Source organism: Erinaceus europaeus, chromosome 21 (assembly GCF_950295315.1).
Source record: "Erinaceus europaeus chromosome 21, mEriEur2.1, whole genome shotgun sequence".
In the NCBI taxonomy this organism is placed as follows: Eukaryota; Metazoa; Chordata; class Mammalia; order Eulipotyphla; family Erinaceidae; genus Erinaceus; species Erinaceus europaeus.
This window is the reverse complement of record NC_080182.1, coordinates 11872662-11899034: the sequence shown is the minus strand read 5'-3', so window position 1 is coordinate 11899034 and position 26373 is coordinate 11872662. Positions and strand designations below refer to the sequence as shown.

The window sequence follows — 26373 nt, the reverse complement described above, 5'->3', positions numbered from 1 at the left end:
TAGAACTCACACAAGAATTGCAGGAATTACTGAGAGGTGGTCACCACGCTTTATCACATTACCCCAACACAGTGTTCCCATCAGAGCAGAAAACCTGTCATCCCTGGCCACACTAACTTTATATAACTCCAGGTCTATCTATGAACGTTCACCATACCTTGTGGGAAAACATGTAGACAAGTTATCTCAGAATGCCAGGCTTGTGCTTATCACAGGCTTGTGCAAAGCACAGCCTCATTACCCTTCATGGTCAGCATGGATCTGTAACTCCTCAAACACTGAGAGGTGTCAATGGGGCCAAATCCCCAGAAGCCAAAGCTCCATGCCATAGTCAACTGGTGTCTGATGTCACTGAAGGAGTATGTGACTTCCTAGCCATTGCCGCCATGAATCTCTGAGATGACATGAGGAGTGCTAGCTAGGGAAGGCCTTGAAATAAGGAAGGTCCTGAGGCTTACTTCCCCTATCATTTTCACACTCTACTGCTCCATTTGTTCCCCTTAATGATGTATTCTGCTTTTTTGCTGAAATAAGATGTTTCAGAACTACTTTGCTGTAACTTGAAACTAACTAATAAAAGTCAAGAAACCCAGTGATGGGGCTTTACTGCTTTCACTCCTTCCGTAAGAGATTATAGGTTGGTGAGAGAGAGCCCCTCATGGGTCCTCACAGACTTAGACTTTGTCTCTGAGCAATCACTCATTGTCCCTGCATCACAGGCTTCCAGTCAGTACCTTTGTTCCAGGCTCAGGCTGTGCATTATCTCCACAAACAGATTCACTTTCATCTTCTTCCTCAGCAAGTGGAGCCAGCCAAACCAGATCATGTCTTAGATTCAAACTGTTGGGTTCACCACTTGTCTCTGAGTCATTTTGTATCTTGGTATCCAGAGGAATGATGTCTTTGCTTTCTGCATTAGGACCTCCTGGCAGCTCTTTTTGCTTTGGTAAATTTTGACGCTTGCACCATTTGCCACAAAGATGTTCAAGAGATTTCATAACATAACAAAAAGCCCAGTGGAACCGGTCTAGGGCTAATTGGACTTTAGTTTTATTGGCTTCTCCTTCCCCATTTCCATCTCTCTCCTCATTACTGAAGGAATTGAGCAGCAAGGCAATGAAGAGGTTGAGTACCTGGGGGCAGGAGTGGTCATAAAACAGAAGGAGAATACAGAATCTAGTGCAGGGAAGATAAGGGGGGTTTTCAGAACAGCTTTTCCCCATGATTCAAAACAAACTCAAATAGTTCTAAGTCCATCTGTCTTCCAAAGAATTTCATCTATGAAATAAATAAAAGAAAGATTGGGCCGGCGATAGAGACTGCAAAACCAAAAGAAAACTGAGGTTAAGCCAAATGTAGTTTCTCTATTAGATAATATAAGCAACATATAGCATAGAACCTGGACAGTGTCTAGCAGAAATGGTATTGTGGCAAAATAAAAAAATCAAATAAAAATCAAAAGGTCGAGTCTACAACTTTTCAGCTGAAGCATATGTCACTTTAAATCCAGAAAATTCCCACAGCTTCCTCATTTTTTCTCTATATGCAAAATGGTGTCCCAGTTGAACATATTTGCCTCCTGAAACTCCTTTGTGACTCTCACCAGTTAAAACACACACACACACACACACACACACACACACACACACACACACACACACACACACCCTTTGGAGAGCAGTGTCTTGTTGGTGTGAAGCAATCCAGTTATTATTTCTCAGCATCACCAGGAGAACACTAGATATTTGCTCAAGTAAATTTGTCTAAATCCCTTTGTCCCTTAAAGTCCATTCCCAAAGACTTTATCTTCCACATCCTTTCTCAGTGTTCTTTTCCCTTTCTGTTGGTCATAGTCTGATCTGACTTTTTGTACACTACTGTCTCTCTACACCATTAGCTAGGTAGAGCTTTCCTATTTGGATAGTTAATTATATTTTCATGACAGCCCCTACATGATTCTGCAATTCTTGTGCTTGGGTATTTTTGTATGTCTCTGATCTATTCACATCCTCTATAGAGTAGCCCTAGTTATAGCCCCTCCAGGAATATCTGTTTCCAGCTCAACTCACAGACTCCATAAAGCTTCCACAATATGAAAGTGGCAATTACCATGAAGCTTGAACATAGGACAGGGAGAGGACCAAATAGGACATGAAAGTAGACTTGCTCTACCTTTTCCCTCTCCCTCCCTCAGTGCTGGCTGTGTCACTGTAGGCTGCTTTTTCTCACAGCTACACAACATTTAAAAACTTTATTATTGGACCTGGACTGGAGTTGGTGCATTGCACCAAATGAAAAGACTCTGGGGTGGTATGGGGGGAGTACAGGTCCTAGAAAAGGATGGCAGAGGACTTAGTGGGGGTTGTATTGTTGTGTGGAAAACTGAGAAATGTTATGCATGTACAAAATATTGTATTTACTGTCAACTGTAAAACATTAATCCCCCAATAAAGGAAAAAAATAAAAATAAAATAAAAAGTTATTATTGGATAGAGACAGAGAGAAATTGAGGGGGGAGACAGAGAGGGAAAGAGACAGAGAGACACCTGCAGCCCTGCTTCATCACTCAAGAAGTTTCCCCCTGCAGGTGGGGACCAGGAGCTTGAACCCAGGTCCCTGCACATTGTAGAGTGTGCGATTAACCAGGTGTGCCACTGCCTGGCCCCAGCTACATAACATTTGGAGTTCTACTAGGAATTATAGTCATAAGAAGGAATTGCTGAAGCAAAAGGGTCATTCTTTTCCTCAGTCCTTTTCTTTTAAGAATGAGAAATCTCCACAGTGGACATATATTTCCAACTTATCCATCAAATTAAGTCATGAACCTTTAGCTTGACCAAAGAAACTGGCAAAAAGAATATGGTCATCTTAAAATAGCCACCTGGGGGAGAGTATATACATATTGGCATGTCAGCCATCATGGGCATCATGTCACAAGACGATTATGTTTCAAATTTGTCATCCTTCCTGCAAACCAAATTCTGATGCAGATGTAAATTTCACCATATATACATATCAATATAATATTTTCTAGAAAAATATTACAAATGAAGAGAATGCAATTTTTAGTCCATCTAGGTTTTTAGGTGTAAGGATACTCACCACAAGTTTTCCAATCACCATGACCAACAGAAAGACAATAATGCACAGTTTGCTCTTAGTTTCTTCCATACATTCCCACATGTTTTCAATCCATTCTCCACAGAGGATACGGAACACCACCAGAAAGGAATGGCAGAAATCCCCCATGTGCCAGCGTCTCAGACATGAGTTTGTACAGTTACACGTTTTGAGATCAGTCTTTGTGGAATTGAACTGAGAGCCAAAAAGCTGCATGCTGACTACCGAGAAAATAAAGATCACAATGGCCAGGACCACAGTTAAGTTTCCAAGGGCTCCAACAGAGTGACCAATTATCTTAATCAGAGTGTTTAAAGTTGGCCAGGACTTGGCTAACTTGAAGACCCTCAGCTGTAAAAACAGATAATAAAAAACAGAAGGAAAGCCAGCTTAGGACAAATTCTATCTGTTCAGTTATAAAGCAAATGACATGTTCCCAAAACACAGCATTTATGACTTTCAAAAAAATATATTTTTTCAATGCCAGATACATCCTAAACAAGTCTCTTCACCTCCTTGTCCCAATTGAATGAATACTCAACTTTATCTACTTTTGTTTGAAAAGTTTGCTCATCTCTTTTAGTGATACAGACTTTGGAATAGAATAGAACCTATATGTTCATTGTAAAAATCAGTGTTTTGTAATTCTACATACTATACTAGGGGGTAAAAACTCTAGTTGAGAAACCAAATGCAGATTGTTGTCTGAGTTTGCATGACTTGAGAGTTAAGAATGTTTTCTGTATTTTTAATGACTGGAAAACAAAAGAAGAAAAACATATTACACATGAAAATTATATGAAGTTCAAAGTTCTGAATCCACAAATAAAGTTGGGTTTGTTTTCTAGTTTGCCACCAGGGAGGTCACTGAGGCTCCCTGCCTGCATGAGTCTTCCACTCCTGGTGGACTATGTTTTTTTTCTAGGTAACAGGTGAGAGACAGAGGGAGAGACACAGAGAGGAGGAGACATTTTTGTCCTCAGCCTATTACTCAAAACATTCATTCTATTCTCAAAGATATTCTTTTTCTTTTCTCTTTTAAATTTTATAAGTGATTTAATATTGATTTACAAAATTATAAGGTAACAGAGGTACAACTCCACATCATTCCCATCACCAGAGTTCTGGATCCCCAGTCCCTCCATTGGAAGCTACAGCAGTTCTCCCAAGGTTGCAGATAATAGATAATAATAGATAACTATTATTGCTACAGCTATCTGTCTATATTTGTGCATATCTGCCCATTTTTATGGCCTCATTTTCTCTTCCTTACCAAGTCACACATATACCTATTATTATATCCCAATGTCTCTCTCTTTTTCCTCTTCTCTCTCAGGATGCTGATGGAGTTGGAGTTCAAAGCCCTCTGGTCATCTTCCCCTATCATTACTCCCCCACTGGGAGTATGGATCAAAATTATTTTTGGGGTGAAGAAGGTGGGAGAATTGCTTCTGTAATTGCTTCTCTGCTGGGCATGAGTGTTGGCAGGTCAGCCATACACCAGTCTATTTCTAAAGATGCTCTTTTTCTATAGAGATACTGCAGACTTCAAGGAAATAATCATAGAGAAAACACAGCAATTAGTTTCATAGGTCATTTCTAATTCAAACTTACAGTATAAGACAGTGATTTCTTTTTAAAGTAAAATCCTGGTATCAACTATTTGGAGGTAAAAAAAAGACTGAAAGCTAATAGAACTTAGGTTCCCAAGGGATGTCCACCACTGTTTATCCAGAGGGGGTCTAGGGCCATATCAGGTATAAACTGTGGTTCTATCCTCATGCAAAGGCAATGCCACAGAGTTCTATGCCTCAGATCATAGCTATAAGCCCAAATAGTGATAAAGCAAATGTAATTTTTCTCACCTGAATGCCTATAAAATTTAAGGTGAGCAGTCTAATAATGCCTGACTTTGAGTTATACAATTTTCTGACATATCTCAAGAAGAAAATATGCATTTAGGAAAATGAATCTATATCCTTACTTGAAAGACTTATAATAGATATTGTATTCATGCTGTCTTCTCCCAAAAAGTAAATCTTTGGAAGAGGAAAAAGGGACACCTAGCAGGTTTCCAATTCCTCTCATGCGGCTTCTCTGTAGCTTTCCTCCTATTCCTATGATAGATTCTGTGACATTCTACTTTGCATCATAGTCATCTCTGGAGCCAGGAGGTGGAACAACTGGTTGAGCACATGTCTTGCAATGCACAAGGACCCAGGTTCGAGCCCCTGGTCCCAACCAGCAGACAGAAAGCTTCATGAGTGATGAAGCAGTGTTACAGGTGTCTCTCTGTCTATCACCCCTTTCCCTCAGTTTCTGGCTGTCTCTATCCAATAAATAAAGATAATACAAAATTTAAAAACACATTAATTTTTAAAAAATGATAGCATAGTCATCGTTGGCCTTGCCTCTCTTGTATTATCTATGGACTGCCAACTCCTTGAAGACAGTGCTTCCTTCATCTTTGAAAAGATAATCTTTTGATACTTCTGGGGGAAAAAGGAAGTTGGGTCTCCTCCAGAAAACAAATGTTACAATAAAATATTTCTATGAATATCATAGAATAACTGAAATTTATGGTAAACAAAGAAATATCACTGTTGTTGATTATATGTGGATAGCGGGAACAGCAGGGAAGGGAGGGAAAGACTCAAAGAAACACACCACTGCATTGCCAGTAGACTCAATATTTTCAAGTGCTTGAAATCCATGTGGCAGATTCAAAGTGCCTACATGGAACTGCTCATGAACTGAGTGGCTTAAAAAGGAGCTCAAGATGCTGTTTAGAGCTGTAGAAGCCACATGCTCTTGAGTGAATCCCAAGGGTTTACATATAGGAGCCAAGGTACTGAACACCAAACTCTAAAATGTCCCAGCTACCACAGAGATCCTGGTCAACAGGGCCTAAAAAAGTGACTTGGACCTCACAGCAGAATTCTGACTTTCGGCATGCTTCACTTCGGACTGTGTCCACAGAATTCAGGTGTGGAATGTCAACTCTTCAGCTTCATTACTCTGGTGAGACCTTTCCTAGCTCATAGGACTCCTTAACTCCATTTCAAGTGGCACACTTCTTAACAAAATCTCAAAACCTACACATAGACCAGGGCCCATGAGGTTGGGCATATGTACATGTTATCCATACGTTCGAGAAAAATACATACCTTAAAGCAAAAGTGCACAATAATTTACAGTGAATCAACAAATGAAGCAAGAAAGTGTACAGGACTAAAAAGACACCTTAAAGTACCTAATGAAATAGTTTCTACTTAAGCCTAGATATCCTCCTCACCTACTTCCTATTACATGTCCCCCAATCACTCCAAAGCTAACTCTTTCAGACGAAGTAAGAACTACAGAAGCTGAATAAGGACAAGAGACTGGCATAATTTAACAATGACTTTTTAGTCACTATCAGGCCACCCTATCACTTGGGGTGAGTCAGAGAGCCCCGGGGTTCCCACACACATGATGGGCCTAGATCTCTAACAGATCCCTCTCACCACTGTCACTGGTCATCTCCATCAGGAACAACACAATGGACCCCTTTGTGGGCCCCTATAGGACCTTGCCCTCAATGTGGATCAAAAATGGTAGGGAATGTTCCACTCTCTGAAGGGAAGTTGGACAACATATTCTACCTACTACCCGAGGAAGATGGGTCCTGAAATTAGTGCAGCCTGGAATGTTCCTAGCCATGACCACAGAATGTGAGCTCAGACCTACAGAGGCTACATAAGCTCTTGTGCTGAATATGAGTCCCAGATCAAATCGATGGGGTTTACAGTTAACAATATTTATATATTTTCCCCATATTTGGGAGCTACTCTCTTCCCTGACCCAGCTTTCTAGTTCTTTTTCCAACTATGACACCATCTTCCCAGACAATAACCTGGGTCCACTTGCATATTAGATATCAGGTGAAGGCAAAAACTAGTAAAGTCATTGGCTCTCTGGAAAATATCTAAAACAGACCTACTAGCTTCTTCCAAAAGGGAAACCCCAAATCTTCATCTGTAATATTCTTTCCTTAGATTCATGATTAGTCAACAATTTGTTCTGCATTATATCTTAACTCTTTTTCAGCCACCAGGTCCCAGATGATACCATGATGCCAACCTGACATCCTTGGGCAGAGGACCCCACCATGTGTCTTGGAGCCCCACTTCCCCAGATCCCTGCCCCACTAGGGAAAGAGAGAGACAGGACAGGAGTATGGATCAACCTGCCAATGCCCATGTTTAGTGGAGAAACAATTACAGAAGCCAGATCTTCCACCTTCTGCACCCCACAGTGACCCTGGGTCCATACTCCCAGAGGGATAAAGAATCAGGAAGCTATCAGGGGAGCAGATTGGATATGGAGCTCTGGGGGTGGGCACTGTGTGGAAATGTACCCCTCTTATCCTGTAGTCTTTTCAATATTTATATTTTATAAATCAATAAAAATAAATTATAAAAAAAGAAAAACTAAGTGGGTATAGTGTCTTACCTCTTCCTGATAGATGTCTGTGTACCACAGACATTACCAACTGAAATCTTTCTCCACCTCCAGTGCACTAGGCCCCCAGTAGTCACAAACCTTCTCATACAATCCCGTTAGAGTCTTTAACTCTGCTGCAATAATCCAAAGCTTGTCTAAGATTACTATACTGTACTCAGGTAACAATGACTATCTTGTGAATTTTTATTCCCTCAGTAAAGTGACTGGAGGAAAAAAAACAACCTTAGGCACGAGGAAGAAGGTTACAGTTTTGATTAAAGTAAGATTATTAATAGCATTATTCATGATTAACAAAATTAATAATAAAAAATAAATCCAAGACTCTTTCAATCCTTAGTTTAAAAAAAAAAAAAAAAGCAAGTATGTCTTACCACTCTTAAAGGTCGAAAGTATGGCCGCCTTCGTTTCCCTTCCTGATTATCCTTACCCACTATACTGTGTATCACATCTGCAAAACTCAGAAGAGCAACAGCACTGTCAAAAATGTTCCAGCCTCGTTGAAAATAGTGGTAAGGATCAAGTGCAATGATTTTTAGGCACATTTCTGCCAAGAAAATGCCAGTGAAAACCTACAGTGAGGGAAAGAAGAACGAGAAAGGTAAATCATCTATCCTTGAAGACACGCTTTTAAGAAAATTACAAGAGTTAGAGGTTACAAAAAATAGGACATATGTTCATGGGTGACATGGTTTACCCTAAAGCCACGGAAAAGCAACGTTTACTGAAGTAGCCTTACTCTACCTTTGTTCTCCCACCCACCTCTATGGTGTCCACACAAGTGTTACCAAATTCATAAACTGCACAAAGTTTATTTCCCACTCTAATGAAAAGAAGGTAATGTTGGCTTCTTGGTACCTGACACATAAGGAAGTGTCCATTTCTCTTCTTAATTCTCTTTGAAATATCAACAGAAACTCAAAACTGGGCAGAGAGAAGTGTGTATACAGCACTGAAAACTAAAGATAAATATTCTCCACAAACCAGAATTCAATAAAGAGTTCACCTAGCCATTCAATCTCAACACCTACTCAGAGAATAAAAGAGGTCTAGGAACTAATGGAGGTGATGGAGTAACAGTGGCTGTATGTTTCTACCCAGAACAGCTAGATAAAGCAGCAAAAAATCACCTGAAAACTCATAAAATTATAACTGAGACTTCTTCAGAAACTCACTAAGCCACAGGTGGGTGTGGGTATGTATAGTCAGTGGATGGAAAAAAATGAGTGAAGGAGTTGAATTTGTTTTATTTTTTTGTCTTGCCTAATTGCTCTAGCTGATCTTCCAGGACCATGGTGAAGAGCAGTAGTAGTAGTAAGAATGGACATCCTTGTCTAGTGCCAGATCTTAGGGGAAAATCTTTTATATTTCACCATGAATATAATGCTTGCAACTTTTATTGTGTTGAGGAATACTCCTCTATTCCCAACTAACAGTTTTGTCATAAAATAGACATTGAATCTAGTGGAATGACTTTCTAACATCTATTGATACTCTTATGACTGTCTTTCTTTTTTGTTGAAATGGTTTATTATACTAATTGATTTGAATGTGTTGAACCATCCCTACATGCCTGGGCTGAATGTCATTTGGTGCTGATGGATTAATCCCTTAATTTGTTGTTGGATACAATTTGCAAAGATTAAGTTGAAGAACTTAATCAGGTCAGTGTCAGTGTTCATCAGGATCTGTAGGGTTTTTTTTTTTTTTTTGGTTGTTTATTTTTTTGTAGTGACATATCCTGCACTGAAGATGAAAATGATATTGGCCTTTTAGAAAATTTGGGGAGTGTTCACTCCTTTTCAATTTTTGGAAGAATTTGAATAAGATGGATGTTATGTATCTGAGAGTCTTGTGAGATTCATCACTGAATCCACCTGCTCCTCAGTTTTTTAGCTTAGAGGAGCCTTTTAATTGCTGGTTTAACTTATAAGACAGTTATATACATCAACCATCTAGATAATTTACTTCAGGTTCTACTTGTTGCCATCTTGCATTTTAATGGGTTGGAGACAGTTTGTTTTCTTAAACTTCATAAACCAACTTCCCCTACTAATTTTCTAATTTTCTTCTGTAACTTTATGGCCTCTCAACTTTCAAAGGATTGAATAAAATGAGTGTTATTTTGTTTGTATTAGGATATGGCTGGCTCAGTGCCTACACTACGAATCCACTGTTCCTGGTAGCCATTTTTTTCCATTGTTGTTGTTGTTATTGTTATTATTGCTTCTGTTGTTGTTGTTGGATAGGACAGAGAGAAATTGAGAGAGGAGAAGACAGGGAGGGGGAGAAAAAGATAAACACCTGCAGACCTGCTTCACCACTTGTGAAGTGACCCCCTTGCAGGTGGGGAGCCAGGAGCTCAAACTGGGATCCTTGCGTGGGTCCTTTTGCTCTGTACTTAAATGTGCTTAACCACCGCCTCCCCCAGCTTGAGTTTCTGCAGACCACTGAAACTGTCTTACTATCAGCAAAAAGGCTATCCAGGTTTCTTTGATTTTGCTTCATTCATTTGTTCACCAAAGTGGCCCTTTTCATTTCCTTCAAGAACGTGTTCTTTGCACTCACAACTTGACTAATTATCAGACGTCTAGATTTGGCCTATCTCAATTGTCTGTATCCTTTCTCACTGATTTAATCATTTCTAGTTTTGGATTGAAAGTGAAAGATAGAATTCTTCCTTCCACATAAACAATTAAAGAGCACTGTAACCTTATCAAAATTGCTGTATCTTCATGGAACATACCTAAAATGGACTTCCTAGCTTCTTCCCACACAAAGACCCCTAGTTTCATGTGCTGTATTCCTACCTTTGTATTCCTGTTTATTGACCAACTTGCTTTATATCTTACCACCTTTCGGCCACCAAGTTGCAGATGCTACTATGATGCCATCCAGACCTCCCTGGGCAGATGACCTCACCAGTGTGTCCTGGAACCTCACCTCTCCAGAGCTCTGCCCCACTAGCGAAAGGTAGAAACAGGCTAGGGGTGGGAGTCAGGTGGTAGCGCAGTGGGTTAAGCGCATGTGGCACAAAGCGCAAGGACCTGTGTAAGGATCCTGGTTCGAGCCCCCGGCTCCCTACCTGCAGGGAAGTCGCTTTACAGGTGGTGAAGCAGGTCTGCAGGTGTCTGTCTTTCTCTCCCCCTCTGTCTTCCCCTCCTCTCTCCACTTCTCTCTGTCCTATCTAACGATGACGATATCAATAACAACAATAACTACAACAACAATAAAAAACAACAAGGGCAACAAAAGTGAAAATAAATAAATAGATAAAAAAAAAAAAAAGAAAAGAAACAGGCTAGAGGTGTGGGTCGACCTGTCAATGTTTCTGTTCAGCAGAGAAGCAACTACAGAAGCCAGACCTTCCATCTTCTGCACTCCATAAAATTCTTTGGTCCATAGGCCCAGAGGGATAAAGAATAGGGAGGCTTCCAATGGAGAGGAGGGTATACAGAACTGTGGTGGTGGCTACTGTGTGGAATTGTATCCCTGTTATATTGCAATCTTGTTGATCATTATTAAATCCCTAATTTAAAAAAAAACTGCTGTGTCTCCAGGGGTTGGGGGACCAGAAGAGAAGGATAGAGATGGGGAGATGGGTGGTCAATGGAGCAAACCTACCGGTTAAATTGTTGTCTATAAGGGCACATTCTGTAGCACCCCACAGACAATTACTATATTAGTATCAGAAATGATTGACCAGAGCTCCTAATGACAGATGCAATCATTATGGGAAGATCAGGGATACTCTAAGAATGGCCAAAAAGTAACAGAGACACTACATTCAGTGCATGCTTTGGGGGAAATGACACAGCAGAAACTTGCTCCATTACAGTCATCCCACAAATTGTCGAAATAAAGGGATGTCTGTGAACACAAGAAAGTGACATGTAATAAAAGAAGCTGTGTTTATAGACAGTCAGCAAACACTGCGATGCTAAGAGTTGTCATCTCTGCTAGTAAACCCATAGGAAAAAATTGTTTTTGATTTAGTCCCTTATTTTTTTAATTTAAAAAGCATATACTAGTTTGAAAACTGAATAAAATATATTTCAAGAAGAAAGAATGAGCTATTCTAGATGCTGAGTCCATTAACTCATTAGCTTATTGGGGCAGGACATTCAGTCAGTAATTATTTGTTACATCTGACATTTGGCATATTAATTTCCCTGGGGGAAAAATAAAAGCCTTTTCCAGAAACCATGAATTAAAGTAAATAGTTCTTGGAAAGTTTTCCCAGTTTGAGTGAGACTAAATCCAGCACACGAGAAACATAAAGCATGCTCAAATCTGAAACCCCGGCCACAGAAGCTCTACACACAGGAAGTTTCCGGAGAAGCTTCCCTGCTGCCAGGCCATGACTCATCTTCCCAGGATGAATAACATCTAGTAATGGTGACCACATTATTCCATGACAAATGATGCCATAATATCACCTGGAACCATGGTGCCCATTACATGAGTCTCTGGACATGGATAATGCTCTCTTGATTATCTTCTCCCCCAAATTATCTTTTTTTCCCCACCACCAGGGTTATCACTAGGGTTTGGTGCCTGCACAACAACTCCACTACTCTTGGCAGCTGTTTTTCTTTTTCTTTTTCCCTATAGCTTGATAGAGAGAGAGAGAGAGAGGCAGAGAGCGAGAGAGGAAGAGAAATAACGACGTCAGCAGCACTGCTCCACCACTTGTGAAGCTTCCTCCCTTGCCAGTGGGTACTAGGGACTTGAACCCAGGTCTCTGTGCTTGGTAACTTTATGTTCTACTGGATGCAACACTGCCCAGCCAATCAAATTATCTTTTAAGAAGACTGCTTGAGTATGGATCCTCACTGTATAACTTAAGAGACACTTTATAAAGGTGTGAAGCCTGGGTAGCAAGAGAGAAAGAAAGAGAAATAATAGAGATGAGAGAGACAGAGAGAAAAAAGAAACAAACTTTATATTAGAAGGTCAACACCGGTGCATGAAAATTATTGAACTGCATAGAAATAAAATCCTATCTCTCTATTCAACTTGTGACCAACAATCTAGGTTAGTTTAGGTCACTCAAAAATTCTTAGATTTAGAATGAGTGATAGCCCAGATTCTGGCATTGTTTTATATTGTTAAAAGCCTGCTGTTACCAAATTTCCTTTATCCAACATGTCCTCAAAAGACTTGTCCATTGGATAATGCTCCATGGCCAAGAAGATGGTGTTGATTATGATGCAAATGGTGATGGCTAGCTCAGTGAAGGGGTCAGTCATCACAATCTTCAAGCCCTTCTTAAAGGATATCCACTGGGGGCTACAATTCCACATGAGGTATTTGGATGCCAGGTTGGCCCCACAAGGAAGGCATGGCTCTTGTGATTTTTCTTGTTCTGGGAAAGAAGAATGCAAGAGTAGTTGTAGATTCAGCGCTGAAAGAATGAGGCTGCCCACAAACTATGAGTATCCCTTCCTCTCTCTTTGTTGTGATCTTGTCAGGGTGCTCAGTCAAGAAGAGGACTAGCTCTTGTGGCCAGAAAAAGCTTCCTACATGCTACATGTGGTGTACTAAGCACAGCAAGTCTTTTTTTTTTTTTTTACTTTGATGTTTAGTTATTTAAATGTTTTGCCTGCAGACTTATCACTGGGGCTTAGTGCTTGCACTGTAAATCAACTCACTGTTTCTGGTGACCATTTTTTCTCCTCTCTCTCTCTCTCTCTCTTTCTCTCTCAAAATCTCTTTGTATTCTATTTGATAGAAAAGAGAGAAATTGAGAGGGGAGGAGAATATAGAGAGGCAAAGATAAAGACAGAGATACCTACAGACCTGCTTCACTGTTAGTGAAGCAGCCTCCCTGCAGGAGAGAAGCAGGGCTCAAACGGGGATCACTGAGCTGGTCCTTGTGCTTAGCACAGTGTGAGCTTAACTGGGTGTGGCACTGCTTGGCCCCCAGCACATCAAAACTAACTGGCTATGCACCCAAGAGAAATCCATGTTATGTTCACTCAAGCTAAACCATGGAGATGACTATAACAGAGAAGAGCTCAGGACATCTAAGAGGATTAAAATAAAAGCCACAGGGGTAGGGATAGACAGCATAATGGTTATGCAAAGATATTCTCATGCCTGAGGCTCCAAAGTCCTAGGTTCAATCCCCTGCACCACCAAAAGCAAGAGCTGAGCAGTGCTCTGGTAAAAACAAGCAAAAACAAAATAAAGGTCTCTCTGTAAACTGGCTAAGTTGAGGCCATAAAGAAACTGTGCCCTTGATTTTTCTGGTATCATTTCAAAGACTCATGAAGGCCAATTTAGGTGACACAAAAGTCACCTTTTAAGATACTCAGAAGTGCTGAGGAACTCATCTGGCCACCTTCCTGCAGGAACCTGAATATTGCCTTTGAATATCACCTCTTTGCTAACTTCCTGTTATCTGCTAATCAAGTCCTTCACAGGCTTGCAGCCAACTGACGTTTTATTCTCCATGACAGCTCTCCTAACTCTGCCACCTGCCACCTACTAGACACTGCTGTGTCTTCTCTTCTTTGACTGACTACTGCTGTTAGTGAGACTTGTGGTGGTACGACCTATTTAGGGTCCCACACAGATGGTCTTGGACCCAAGTTCCTTACAAATTTAAGCAGTTCCCTTCATTACTCACGTGCTAGCTTAGGGTGCTTATAGAGGACTTACTACTTCCAAGCCAATCTGCTCCTATGAGGTATCTGCATATAGCATACTTTAGGTAAAGACCTAATAATCAAAATACATAAAGAACTCAGCAAACTTATCAAAAAAAGAAGAAGAAGAAAATGGGGTGAACACATGGACAAAAATTTCACTGATGGGGCCAGGCAGTGGCACACCTAGCTAAGCACACATATTACAGTGCACAAGGACCCAGGTGCAAATTCCTGTTCCCACCTGCAGGGGGAAAGCTTCTCGAGTGGTGAAGCAGGGCTGCAGGTGTCTCTCTGTCACTCTCACTATCTTCCCCCATCTCTTTCAAGTTCTCTCTCTGTCTCTATCCAATAATATAAATAAAAATAAAATAAATTTTAAACAACAACAAAAACTTCACTGAGGAGATCCAAATGGCCAACAGACACGTGAGGAAATGCTCAAAGTCACTATCGGAGAAGTTTAAGTAAAGACAACAATGAAATATCACTTTACACCTGTGAGACTGTCTTACACTATAAAGAACAGTAACAACAAATGGTGAAGAAGTTGTTGAGGGAAAAGGTACATGTCTGCACTGCTGCTGGGAGTGCAAATTGGTCCAATCCTTGTGGAAAACAGTCTGAAGATTTCTCAGAATGCTAAAAATGGACTACCCTATTATCCAGCAATTTTTCTCCTGATGGTTTACCCAAAGGAAACAACAACACCTTTCAGAAAAGATTTAGGTACATGTATGTTCATAGCAGCACAATTTGTAATAGTCAAAAAGTGGAAGCAATCAGATATCCAATGTCAGATGTGGGCTAAAAAAATGTGGTACGTGTACACAATGGAATACTACTCAGCTTTTAAAAACTATGAAGTTGTTTCCTTTACCTCATCTTGGATGAAACTTGAAGACATCATGTGAATTAAGACAAGACAAAAAGAGGACAAATACAGAGTGGTCTCACTTATAGGTGGAACTTAAGAAATAAGGACAGAGAAAGAAAACACAAAGCAAAACTTGGATTGGATGGGGTCTATTGCACCAAAGCAAAGGACTCTGGGGAAGGAGGAGGCTGGAGGGGACGAAGAGAACCTTGGGGTTTGTTGCAGGATAATGTAAAAGAAATTAAGTTGTAGGTGATAATGTTCTGCAGAGAACTTTCACAAGGAGACGAGAAACTGGAAACCATCAGCTCCTCAATAATAAATAAATACATACATAAAGCTGATCCCATATAGGAAGTGAGTTGCTGAGGGTTTCTAGGGTGTTACTAGAGAAGTGCAAGAAAACAGCATGGAAGGTAAGCCCCGCCCCCTGGGGACCGGAAGAGGAACTTACCGTGCATGGTGATGGTGAGGATGCTGACAGCACTCAGTGCCCTCTGCCTCTGGACGGGGTCTACGAAGTCATCAGGGTGGTCCACTGACAAATTCTGAGACAGTCGTTTGGTTTGCTCTAGGAGGGGTGGCTAAGAGGGGAGGGTTAGTGGATTTTCTAAGGACAGGGATCAACTCACCTCAACACTTTTGGATTTCAGTGCTACATGTAATAGGAGTTTTAAAATGTATTTATCTGATAGGACAGAGAAAAGTTGAGTGGGAAGAGGAGATGATAGATAGATAGATAGATAGATAGATAGATAGATAGATAGATAGATAGACAGAAAGAAAGAAAAAATAGATAATAGATGGATAGATGATAGATGGATAGATAGAAAAAAGATAGATGATAGATATATAGGTAGATAGACAGACAGACAGGCAGACAGATAACAGACAGACCTGCAGCCCTGCTTCACCACTTGTGAAGCTTCCCACCTGCAGGTAGGGGCTGGGGGCTTGAACTCTAGTCACACATTCTGACATGTGCACTCAATCAGGTGTATCATCACCCAGACCCATGCAATAGGGTTTTTTTTTATTGGTTTATTTACTTCAACTTCATGTCACTACAAACATTCAGTTTTCTAACCAGCCATATTTGTAATATGTACACATGCCTCAAATCTTACCAAGAGACATTTTTCTTTCTCTGTGATTCATTCACTGTCCACATCTGATCCAACTTTTGTAAGTTCCTTCATTTATTATTCATTACCCACAAACATGTTTCCCAAGGTAACGTACTATGGCTTAGGGTATGAATGCATTAAAATATAATTTAGGAACAATGTGTGTAAGAGGAGGAAATGGACAAATTTAGATAAGTGGATTGTCAAGTCAATTTTTAAATAGTCATAATGAAAAAGAAATGTAAAGATAACCATCACAAAATATGTATACTAGCCAAAGTACGTATCAGCTTGAGGCCAAAGTATATTGAGTCTCACCTTGCCTTGGAATATGTAAGAACAAAAACCTTCAGCTATCCAGATAAGTCAAGTGTTGATAAAGACTTATTTCCTAAACGTTCTGGACCAACCAGGTTTCTTTTTGTGAATGACTCTTTTAAAGGCAGTCTGAAGTCTTTCCCAGTTATTTCAACTTCGCTAGCCAAGACTTACTTTTGGATGGAAATCTTCATCAGAGTCTGATCCTGGGCCACGGTCTTTCCCAGGTTGTCTCAAAAAGAAAGACTTCCTTTTCTTACTACCAAACAACTTTCTTTTTTTCGGGTAGAAAGATGACACTTCGAGGGAATTAAGTGAAGTTCTGTCAATACCCATAGCAACCAGAGCCTTAGGGAAAAAAAAAAAAAAAACAATCAAAACAACAGCATTGACAATTAATGAACAGATCATACTCTCCCCCCACACACACACACATAGCTTCATAAAACACGCAAATGACCTTGACCTCAGTGAGCAACATTCTCATTTCTGGTGCTTCCTATCAGTTACTCTTTTACCTCAGTGAACAGAACAACGTACCATCTCTGCTATTATTTATCTGGGGGAATATGTCTACGTTTTTGTTACCCAAAAAGACTGTAGCCGTCAAAAGGAAGGCTGAATTTCATAATTCTGTGTCCCCAACCCTTAGAACAGTAGACATCCCATGCTAGACACTCAACAGAAGTTTGTTCCTGGTGATGCAGATGTTATGCACTTTAAATGGACTTAACAAATCTCTCTGGAGGACAAGAAGTAGAAGACATAGTCCTTTCCCTGAAAATATTGGAATTCAATTGAAATAATGTAAAGGTAGCAGGAAAACAAGGTCCCATGTTCAATTTCCAATTCCCAGCACTACCAAAGCCAGAGCTGAGCAGTGTTCGTCTTTCTCTCAATCCCCTCTTTCCTCTCTCTCTCTCCTCTCCTCCCCCCATCTATATATGTATATGTATATACATATATATAATCATTATTTTTTAAGAAACAATCAACATTATTATATTCCCAGTTTCTCAAGTAGAGGCCCTTAATACAAGTATCCAGATTCCCACAAAATGTGGAGCAGAGACTTCTTTTTTTTTAACACATATTGCATCCAAGACCAGCAATCTGGGCCCTGTCTCTTTCTCCAAAGATCCATGCTTCAGAAGGCCAGAGAGCATCAAGATCACACAACTTAAAGTGAGCTAGGGAAAAAAGTCTTCAAGGAACTTAAATTCTCTAAAAAGGACCAGTGGGGAAAAACCACTGCAATCAGGCCTTGAGTCCCAGTTCTGTGGTCTCTGGAGCACCCCTCCACACACACAGGCAGGCACACACACACACACACACACACACACACACACAGGAAAGCCCTCCCTCCACTGTCTGACCCCACATATCCCACCTCTTTTTCCTCCTTCAACAGCTGCTGGGCTTCCTGGAACATCTTCTCCTTGGCTTCTATCTCTGCAGCTACATTTCTGTTCTGTTCCTCATAAGCCATGGTGACAACAGCCAGGGTTAAGTTAATCAGGTAGAAAGAGCCCAGGAAGATGACCACCACAAAGAAGAAGACAGAGTAAAGCCCTGAGGTAAACAAGGTCTGTAAGGGGCAGAGAGCATGCTTGCATCAGAAGCCTTCTTCCACAGAAGTTACACAACAGAAGTTACACATAGCATTTGGTCTCCCCACCGGACCTGGTTGGTTCAACTACCCATAGCAACTAGCCTCCCTGACCACCTGGGGCAAATATTCTGGTGTACTCTCTCTTGGTGAGTAATGCCATCCATACCTTCCCATCTCCATCACTTTCTCATGGGCATCTGCATTCTTAAATAAACAAGGCAAGAGAGCTAACAATGCAACACAAAGAGCGAAGGGCAGAACTTCAGACAGTCAGGGATCTAGAGAGAGGTAGTAAAGAGGTTCATTTTTGCACTCTTCTCCCAAAAATTATATTTATAATTTGTAATGTTCTGACAGAATTTCTAAGGAAGGACCTAACAGTCTAACTGTTAAGGAAGAGGATGAGATGACAAAGGAGACTATCAGCTAGAAGTTTACAAATACATGATCTAGAGATAGAAAAGTAATGCAGGAACCAGGTGGTGGCATGCCTGGTTAAGTGCACACATTACGGTGCACAAGGATACAGGTTAAAGCCCTTGGTGCCTACCTTCAGGAGGAAAGCTTCATGAGTGGTGAAGGAGGGCTGCAGGTGTCTATCTCTCTCCTTATTTCCCTCTCCTCTTTCGATTTCTGTCTCTATCCAATACTAAATAAATAAATATATTTTTAAAAATAAGCAATAGGTGATCAGGCGATAGCACAGCGGATTAAGTGCACATGGTGCGAAGTGCAGGGACCAGCATAAGGATCCAGGTTCGAGCCCCGGCTCACACCTGCAGGGGGTCACTTTGCAAGCAGTGAAGTAGGTCCGCAGGTGCTTATCTTTCTCTCTCCTGTTTTGTCTTCCCCTCTTTTTTTTTTTTTTTTTAATATTTATTTTATTTATTTATTCCCTTTTGTTGCCCTTGTTGTTTTATTGTTGTAGTTATTATTGTTGTTGTCGTTGGATAGGACAGAGAGAAATGGAGAGAGGAGGGGAAGACAGAGAGGAGGAGAGAAAGATAGACACCTGCAGACCTGCTTCACCGCCTGTGAAGCGACTCCCCTGCAGGTGGGGAGCCGGGGTTCGAACCGGGATCCTTATGCCGGTCCTTGTGCTTTGCGCCACCTGCGCTTAACCCACTGCGCTACAACCCGACTCCCGCGTCTTCCCCTCTTATCTCAATTTTTCTCTGACCTATCCAACAACAGCAGCAATAACAAAAACAGCAAAAACAAAAACAAAAGGGCAACAAAGGCAACAAAATGGAGAAAAATGGCCTCCAGGAGCAGCAGATTCAGAGTGCAGGCACCAAGCCCCAGTCATAAGCCTGGAGGCTAAATACATAGACAAATAAATAATATAAATAAAAAAATAAGTAATTGAGAAAACAGCAGGAGATGGAGGGAAGGAGAGAAGAAAAAAACTTGAGAGAGAATACATAACCTGTTTATAAAGTTTCTCCCAGGAGTCTTGAGTCATAAGTCTGAACATTGCAAGAAAAGACCAGCCAAAGTTGTCAAAATTTGTATAATTATAGTCAGGGTTAAATTGTGTTTCCATGCATTTAAAATCTGAAGAACAGGTACTAGATATTGGAAACAAAAGAACAAAGAAAAAAAATCAAATTCTCTGCAATCCAGCTTCTTTTACTTCCCCCTCAGCACTGTTTCTTTGCCCAGGCTCACATCAGATAACCCTGGATGAAGAGAGTGGTCACATGGTCACCCTTCTAGCTACTGAGTCTCCACAACCTCTGTTTTTTTTCCCCAACTTTTTTTTTAACCATCTTATTGAGGGACTTCTGGCTTACAGTACAGTTGTTGACACATGAGTGAACTTTCTCATCTCACCATGATGCCTACAAAACATTCTCACCCTCTGAATAGGTCCTTTCCCACTGCCATGTAGTAGGACCCAAAGCCCTCCTCTTCCCGGGCCTCTCCTTGCCCTCCTTTCCCAGAGTCCTTTGCTTTAGTGAAAGACACCAAACCCACTTCAAGTTTTACTTTGTGTTTCCCTTTCCTGTTCTTGTTTCTGAAGTTCCACCTACAAGTGAGATCATCCCATATTCACCTTTTTCTTTCTGGCTTACCTCAGGTAACAGGACTCCTTCAAGCTCCACCCAAGATGAGGCAAAGGAGATAACTTCATTATTCTAAACAGCTTAGTAGTATTCCATTGTGTTTATATACCACAACATTCTCAGCCACTCATCTGTTGGGTACCTAAGTGGCCTTCTAGTTTGGGCTGTTACAAATGCACTGTTATGAACGTTGTACATGGATCTCTTTGGATGGGTGTATTTGTTGCATTAGGATATGTTCTCAGGAGATGAATTTCTGAGTCATAGGGTAGATCTATTTCTGAGAATTCCTCAGTCTGCTCTGCACAGGGACTGCACCAATGTACATTCCCAGTAGCAGTGTAGGATGGTTCTTTTAGCCCTGCGACCTCCCCAACATTTATTGTTGCTGTTCTTAGTGATGTATGACATTCTCGTTTGCAAGTCAAGTGGCATCTCACTATTGTTTTTATTTGCATTTCTCTGATAATCAGTGACTTGGAACACTTTTTCATATTCTATTAGCCCTTTGTATCTCTTCTTCGGTGACTATTCTGTCCAGAAGATGTATGTACACAGTATAGTTTGTAAAGCTCTTCTCCCATTCTGTAAGGAATCTCTGTTTTGGTGGTGGTTCCCTTTAGCTTTTCAATGTCTTATGTAGTCCTATGGGCTTATTTTTGGTTTTGTTTGGGCTTAAGTCATCAAAGGAGTCTTTAAATTTTAATTCAAAAAAGGATTGACCAATGCTTTCCTCTAAATATTTGACAGTTTCTGATCTAACATCTGATTCCTTTATCCATTGGAGTTTGTATTTGTGTGTGGTAAAATACCGTGATCTAGTTTCATTCTGTATGTTTCAACCCAGTTTTCCCATCACCATCTGTTTAGTATTTTGGAGTTCCTTGTCAAAAATTAATGTTCATAAGTGTGGGAGCTTATTTCTGGGCTCTCAGTTCTATTCCACTGGTCAGTGTGTCTATTTTTTGTCCCAGTACCAGACAGTTTTTATTACAATAGCCTTATAATATAGGTTGAGATCTGGGAGTGTGATGCTATCAGTTTTGCTCATTTTTTCTCAACACTGCTCCGTCAATTCTAGATATTTTCTGATTCCAGGTAAACTTTTGTAGCTTTTTTTCTATTCTCTTAAAGAAAATTAGTAGGAGCTTGGTGGGAATTGCATTAAATCTGTATATGGCACTGGGTATAACGGTCACTTTGGTGATGTTCATTCTTCCAGCCTATGAACATGGGCTATCTTTTCATGTCTTTGTATCTGTTTTCTATTTTCTATTCCTTGAATAGTGCTCATAATTCCAGCATACTTAACTGGAACAATGAGTAATTTTTTTCAAGTGATCAGATATAAAAAATTAAGTATGGTGACATAATAAATAATTAATGGTAGAGCTAAGGGATAGCATAATGGTTGTGGGAAAAGAATTTCATGCCTGAGGCACCAAAATGCCCCAGGTTCAATCATCATCATCATTATATGCCAGACCTGAGCAGCCCTCTGATTTAAAAAAAAATGGTGGGGGTTGGGCGGTGGTGCAGTGGGATAATCGCATGTGGCGCAAAGCACAAGGACCAGCGTAAGGATCCCGGTTCGAGCCCCTGGCTCCCCACCTGCAGGGGAGTCGCTTCACAGGCAGTGAAGCAGGTCTGCAGGTGTGTCTATCTTCCTATCCCCCCTCTGTCTTCCCCTCTTCTCTCCATTTCTTTCTGTTCTATCCAACAACAAACAACATCAACAATGGCAATAATAATTCCACAACGAGGCTACAACAACAAGGGCAACAAAAGGGGGAAAAATGGCCTCCAGGAGCAGTGGATTCATGGCACAGGCACTGAGCCCCAGCAATAACCCTGGAGGAAAAAAAAATGGTGGGTCCAGGTGGTGATGCACCTGGTTAAGTGCACATATTACAATGTGCAAGGACCCAGGTTCAAGCTCCTGGTCCCCACCTGCAGGAGGGAAGCTTTTTTGCGAGTGGTGAAATAGGGATGCAGATGTCTCACTCTTTCCCCTCCCTGTTTCTCCTCCCTTCTCAGTTTCTCTCAGTCTCTATCAAATAAATAAGTAAATAATAAAATTACAAAGAAGAGTATACAACAAATATGAAGATTGACTGGGGAGAGAGCACATCAGTTTAAGGAACAATGGTCATGAAGTCTGCCTCTCTCCCCAGCTTCTCGGGCACTTTCTAGAGATAATTGTTACACCAGTTACTTTTGTACCTTACAGAAGTTTTCTAGTAATAACAACACACATACACACACACACACACACACACAAACACACACACACACAAACACACACACACACACACCTTTTGTAATACATGAATGTAGTCTTTCTTTGAACATTTTTTTTCATGGAAAAAGATGATTTAGAGGTAAATCCATATCAACATGTAGGGAGATATCTTTTATTTTTTTATTCTTTTATTGGTGATTGACAAGATTGTGGGATAAGAGGGGTACAATTCCACACAATTCCCACCACCAGAGTTCTGTATCCCACCCGCTCCATTGGAAGCTTCCCTATTCTTTATCTCTCTGGGAGTATGGACCAAAGATCTTTATGGGGTTGTATAATTTATCCAAGTACTTTGCTAAGGATAAATTTGTAGATTTCAATTGTCCACACTGGTTTGCTCTTACAAATTTTAGAGTTTCACATTACAAGCAATGGATATCTTGCATCCACATGAGCAAAACACCCATCACTAGGCTTATCTATATAATAAAGGTAGGCACTTAGTTTTTATAAGTGTTACTGTAGATATTTTTAGAAAAGTAATGCATGCATGAGGTTTAAAAGATTCCATGATATCCAATTGCTTGGAATGAAAACCATGCACCCCAAGTCCAACACCTATGCCTCTTTTATAAACATATCTTTAAATACAATTATACTGATATTCAATTTATTAATTTTAGTTTTTGTTGACTAATTTATGGTCAGTGAGGGTTACTACTAATATCATTCTTCATAAAAAAAAAAGTCTTTGTTGACAGCCTGTGTTGATGGCTGTCTTGAGTTGAATACATTTTTTTCTTTGCCATTGTTAGTTGCTCTTTCCAATTTTCACTCTCATTTTTCTAGAGAAAAAAATATCTCAAGTAGCTTCTTAAGAAGACTGGGTGATCTTAGCATACATAAACATCTTTTTTTGTTCTATATTCAGCCAATCGATAGTTTGGCCAGAAACAGAATTCTGGGTTGTAAATAGTTTTCCCCAGGGGGCAGAGAGGTGGCCCTCTGGTTTATGCGCACATAGTGCAAAGCTCAGGGACCCGTGCAAGGAGCCTGTTGGAACCCCCAGCTCCCCACCAGCAGAGGGGTCGCTTCAGAAGTAGTGAAGCAGGTCTGCAGGTGTCTCTTTGTCATTCCCCTTCTCTGTCTTCCCCTACCCTCTAGATTTCTCTCTGTCCTATCCAATGGAAAAAATGGCCTCCAGGAGCAGTGGATTCATAGTGCTGGCACTGAACCCCAGTTAATACCCTGGAAGCAAAAAAAATAAAAATAATTACTTTCCCCTAGGAAGTTATGGAAGCACTGCACAGGTATTATTCTCTATTGCTGCTAAAAATTCTGAAGTCATTTTGATTTTTTTTCCCTTCTCTTTTTATCTTGCATATGAGGTACCCACGCCCAAAGGTTCTGAAACACCATGACTATGTATTTGTATGGTTCTTTCATTGATCATGTTGGGCACATTATGGAACAAACATCAGGAGATATGCATTAGTACTTCCTGGCAAGTTATCTGTATTACACATTTGCTATTTTCTCCCCCCCCCCCTTTTTTTTTCTGTGCTCTGTTACTGAGGTTCTTGGTTAAAACTTAGGACTCACAGACCTAGTAATATGGCTTCTTCAGATAGTGAACCTACTTTGTCACACACATTATCTAGATTCAATCCCCACTTCACTAGAGGAAGTTTCGGTGCTGTGGTGTCATATTCTTCTCTCCCTTCCTCCCTTTATTTTATTTTGGTTTTTTAATATTTATTTATTTGTTTGTTTGTTTGTTTGTGAGAAAGATAGGAGGAGAGAAAGAACTAGACATCACTCTGGTACATGTGCTGCTGGGGATCGAACTCAGGACCTCATGCTTGACAGTCCAATGCTTTATCCACTGCACCACCTCCCAGACCACTCCCCCTCCCTTTCTATCCAGAAAAAGTTGGTTTTGAAGTGGTGTAACCTTGGTGACAACAACATCAACAACAAATTTGAGATTTATGGCTAGATATTTAACCTCCTATGTTTGTCTCTGGTTTGTGTTACTACTTTCTGGACCGTTTCCCTAATCTTTTTCATTTTATTATAGTTTTTAATAATTATGTTGTCAGAAATTCTTTCTTATTCTGTTTCTTTCTTATAACAAGGTATTTTTATTTTATGCATCTCTCTTAATTCCATAAAGGCCTCTATTAATTTTTTTATTTATATTTTATTTCATATTTTTATTTCATCATTTTATTTTTTATTTCTCTGTCAAAAATGGCCTAAGTTAGTTTTGATGCTCTTAATTCTTGTTTTCAGCTATCAAGAACAATGAACCCACCTTCTCTGACCCATCTTGGACAGAGCTAGAAGGAATTATGTTAAGTGAACTAAGTCAGAAAGATAAAGATGAGTATGGGATGATCCCACTCATCAACAGAAGCTGACTAAGAAGATCTGAAAGGGAAACTAAAAGCAGGACCTGATCAAATTGTAAGTAGGGCACCAAAGTAAAAACCTAGTGGTGAGGGGTAGGCATGTAGCTTCCTGGGCCAGTGGGGGGTGGGAGTGGGCGGGAGGGATGGGTCACAGTCCTTTGGTGGTGGGAATGGTGTTTATGTACACTCCTAGCAAAATGTAGACATATAAATCAGGAGCTAATTAATATGAGAGGGGGAAATCAATTGTATGTCTCAAAGTTTCTCAAGAGACAAACTGAATCTTTTTAATATATAGGCTATGTATTTGATATGCGGACTCTCTCAAAAGCCTAAACCAAGTAGATTAGAAGCTTCCAATAGCACAGCTATATACAAGATACTGGGTACTGTCCAGCAAACCATAACAAAGGGACTTTTCAAAGTTAACCCAATTAACAAATAATGTGATGATAATATTAACTATTGATTGTCTTTTTGAACCCTAAGACAGCAGGAACCTCACATATTCACTATAGAGCCCCTACTTCCCCCAGTCCTGGAACCCTTGGATAGGGCCCACTTTCCCGTATGCATCTCCCAATCCAAACCAAATAACATTGTATCTGCCGATCACAACCTAACCAAAGCAACGATTGCTACCTCAACATGCTTCACCTCAGAATGTATCCAGAGACTTCACGTGTGGAATGACAACCCTTCAGCTTCATTACTCGGGTGAGACCTTTCCTTTAATAGTACACTCTAATTTCATCTCAGGTAGTTCACTTTCCAACAAAGTCCCATAACCTAGATATACACCATTTTCTGTGAGAGAGAGCTTATGTGCACACGTATCCATAAACTACTGCAAAATATATACCTGAAAGCAGGACTACACTAGAGTTTGCAGTGAGTACCTCCCTAACACTTCCTCTCCACTATTCCAAGCTTGGGATCCATGATTGCTCAACAAATTGTTTGGCTTCATATGTTAACTCTCTTTTCAATCACCAGGTTCCAGATGCCACCAGGATGCTGGCTAGGCTTCCCTGGATTGAAGACCCCACCAATGTGTCCTGGAGCTCAGCTTCCCCAGAGTCACACCCTACTAGGGAAAGAGAGAGGCAGACTGGGGATATGGACCGACCAGTCAACGCCCATGTTCAGCGGGGAAGCAATTACAGAAGCCAGACCTTCTACCTTCTGCAACCCTCAACGACCCTGGGTCCATGCTCCCAGAGGGATAGAGAATGGGAAAGCTACCATGGGAGGGGGTGGGTTATGGGGATTGGGTGTTGGGTGTGGAGTTGTACCCCTCCTACCTTATGCTTTTGTTCACTAATCCTTTCTTAAATAAAAAATTTTTTAAAAAATTCTTGTTTTGCTTACCTCTCTTAAAGGGTAATAGGTTATTCTCTCCCCCCCACCCCACTCAAATTCTTATTTTGAAAAT

General features: G+C 40.5%; 1 protein-coding gene across 1 annotated transcript in view; it reads right to left on the bottom strand.

Moving 5' to 3' along the window:
* SCN11A (sodium voltage-gated channel alpha subunit 11) overlaps positions 1–26373 on the bottom strand; it is a 101021-nt gene that overhangs the window by 42568 nt on the left and 32080 nt on the right. Inside the window, exons 10-18 of the mRNA XM_060180409.1 lie at positions 24574–24585; positions 19640–19781; positions 17989–18186; positions 16773–16946; positions 15608–15737; positions 12753–12991; positions 7998–8195; positions 3103–3471; positions 735–1133 (exon numbers count right to left, since the gene is read on the bottom strand). Of these exons, the coding sequence (XP_060036392.1) occupies positions 735–1133; positions 3103–3471; positions 7998–8195; positions 12753–12991; positions 15608–15737; positions 16773–16946; positions 17989–18186; positions 19640–19781; positions 24574–24585 (1861 nt within the window). The remainder of the gene's footprint in view (positions 1–734; positions 1134–3102; positions 3472–7997; positions 8196–12752; positions 12992–15607; positions 15738–16772; positions 16947–17988; positions 18187–19639; positions 19782–24573; positions 24586–26373) is intronic.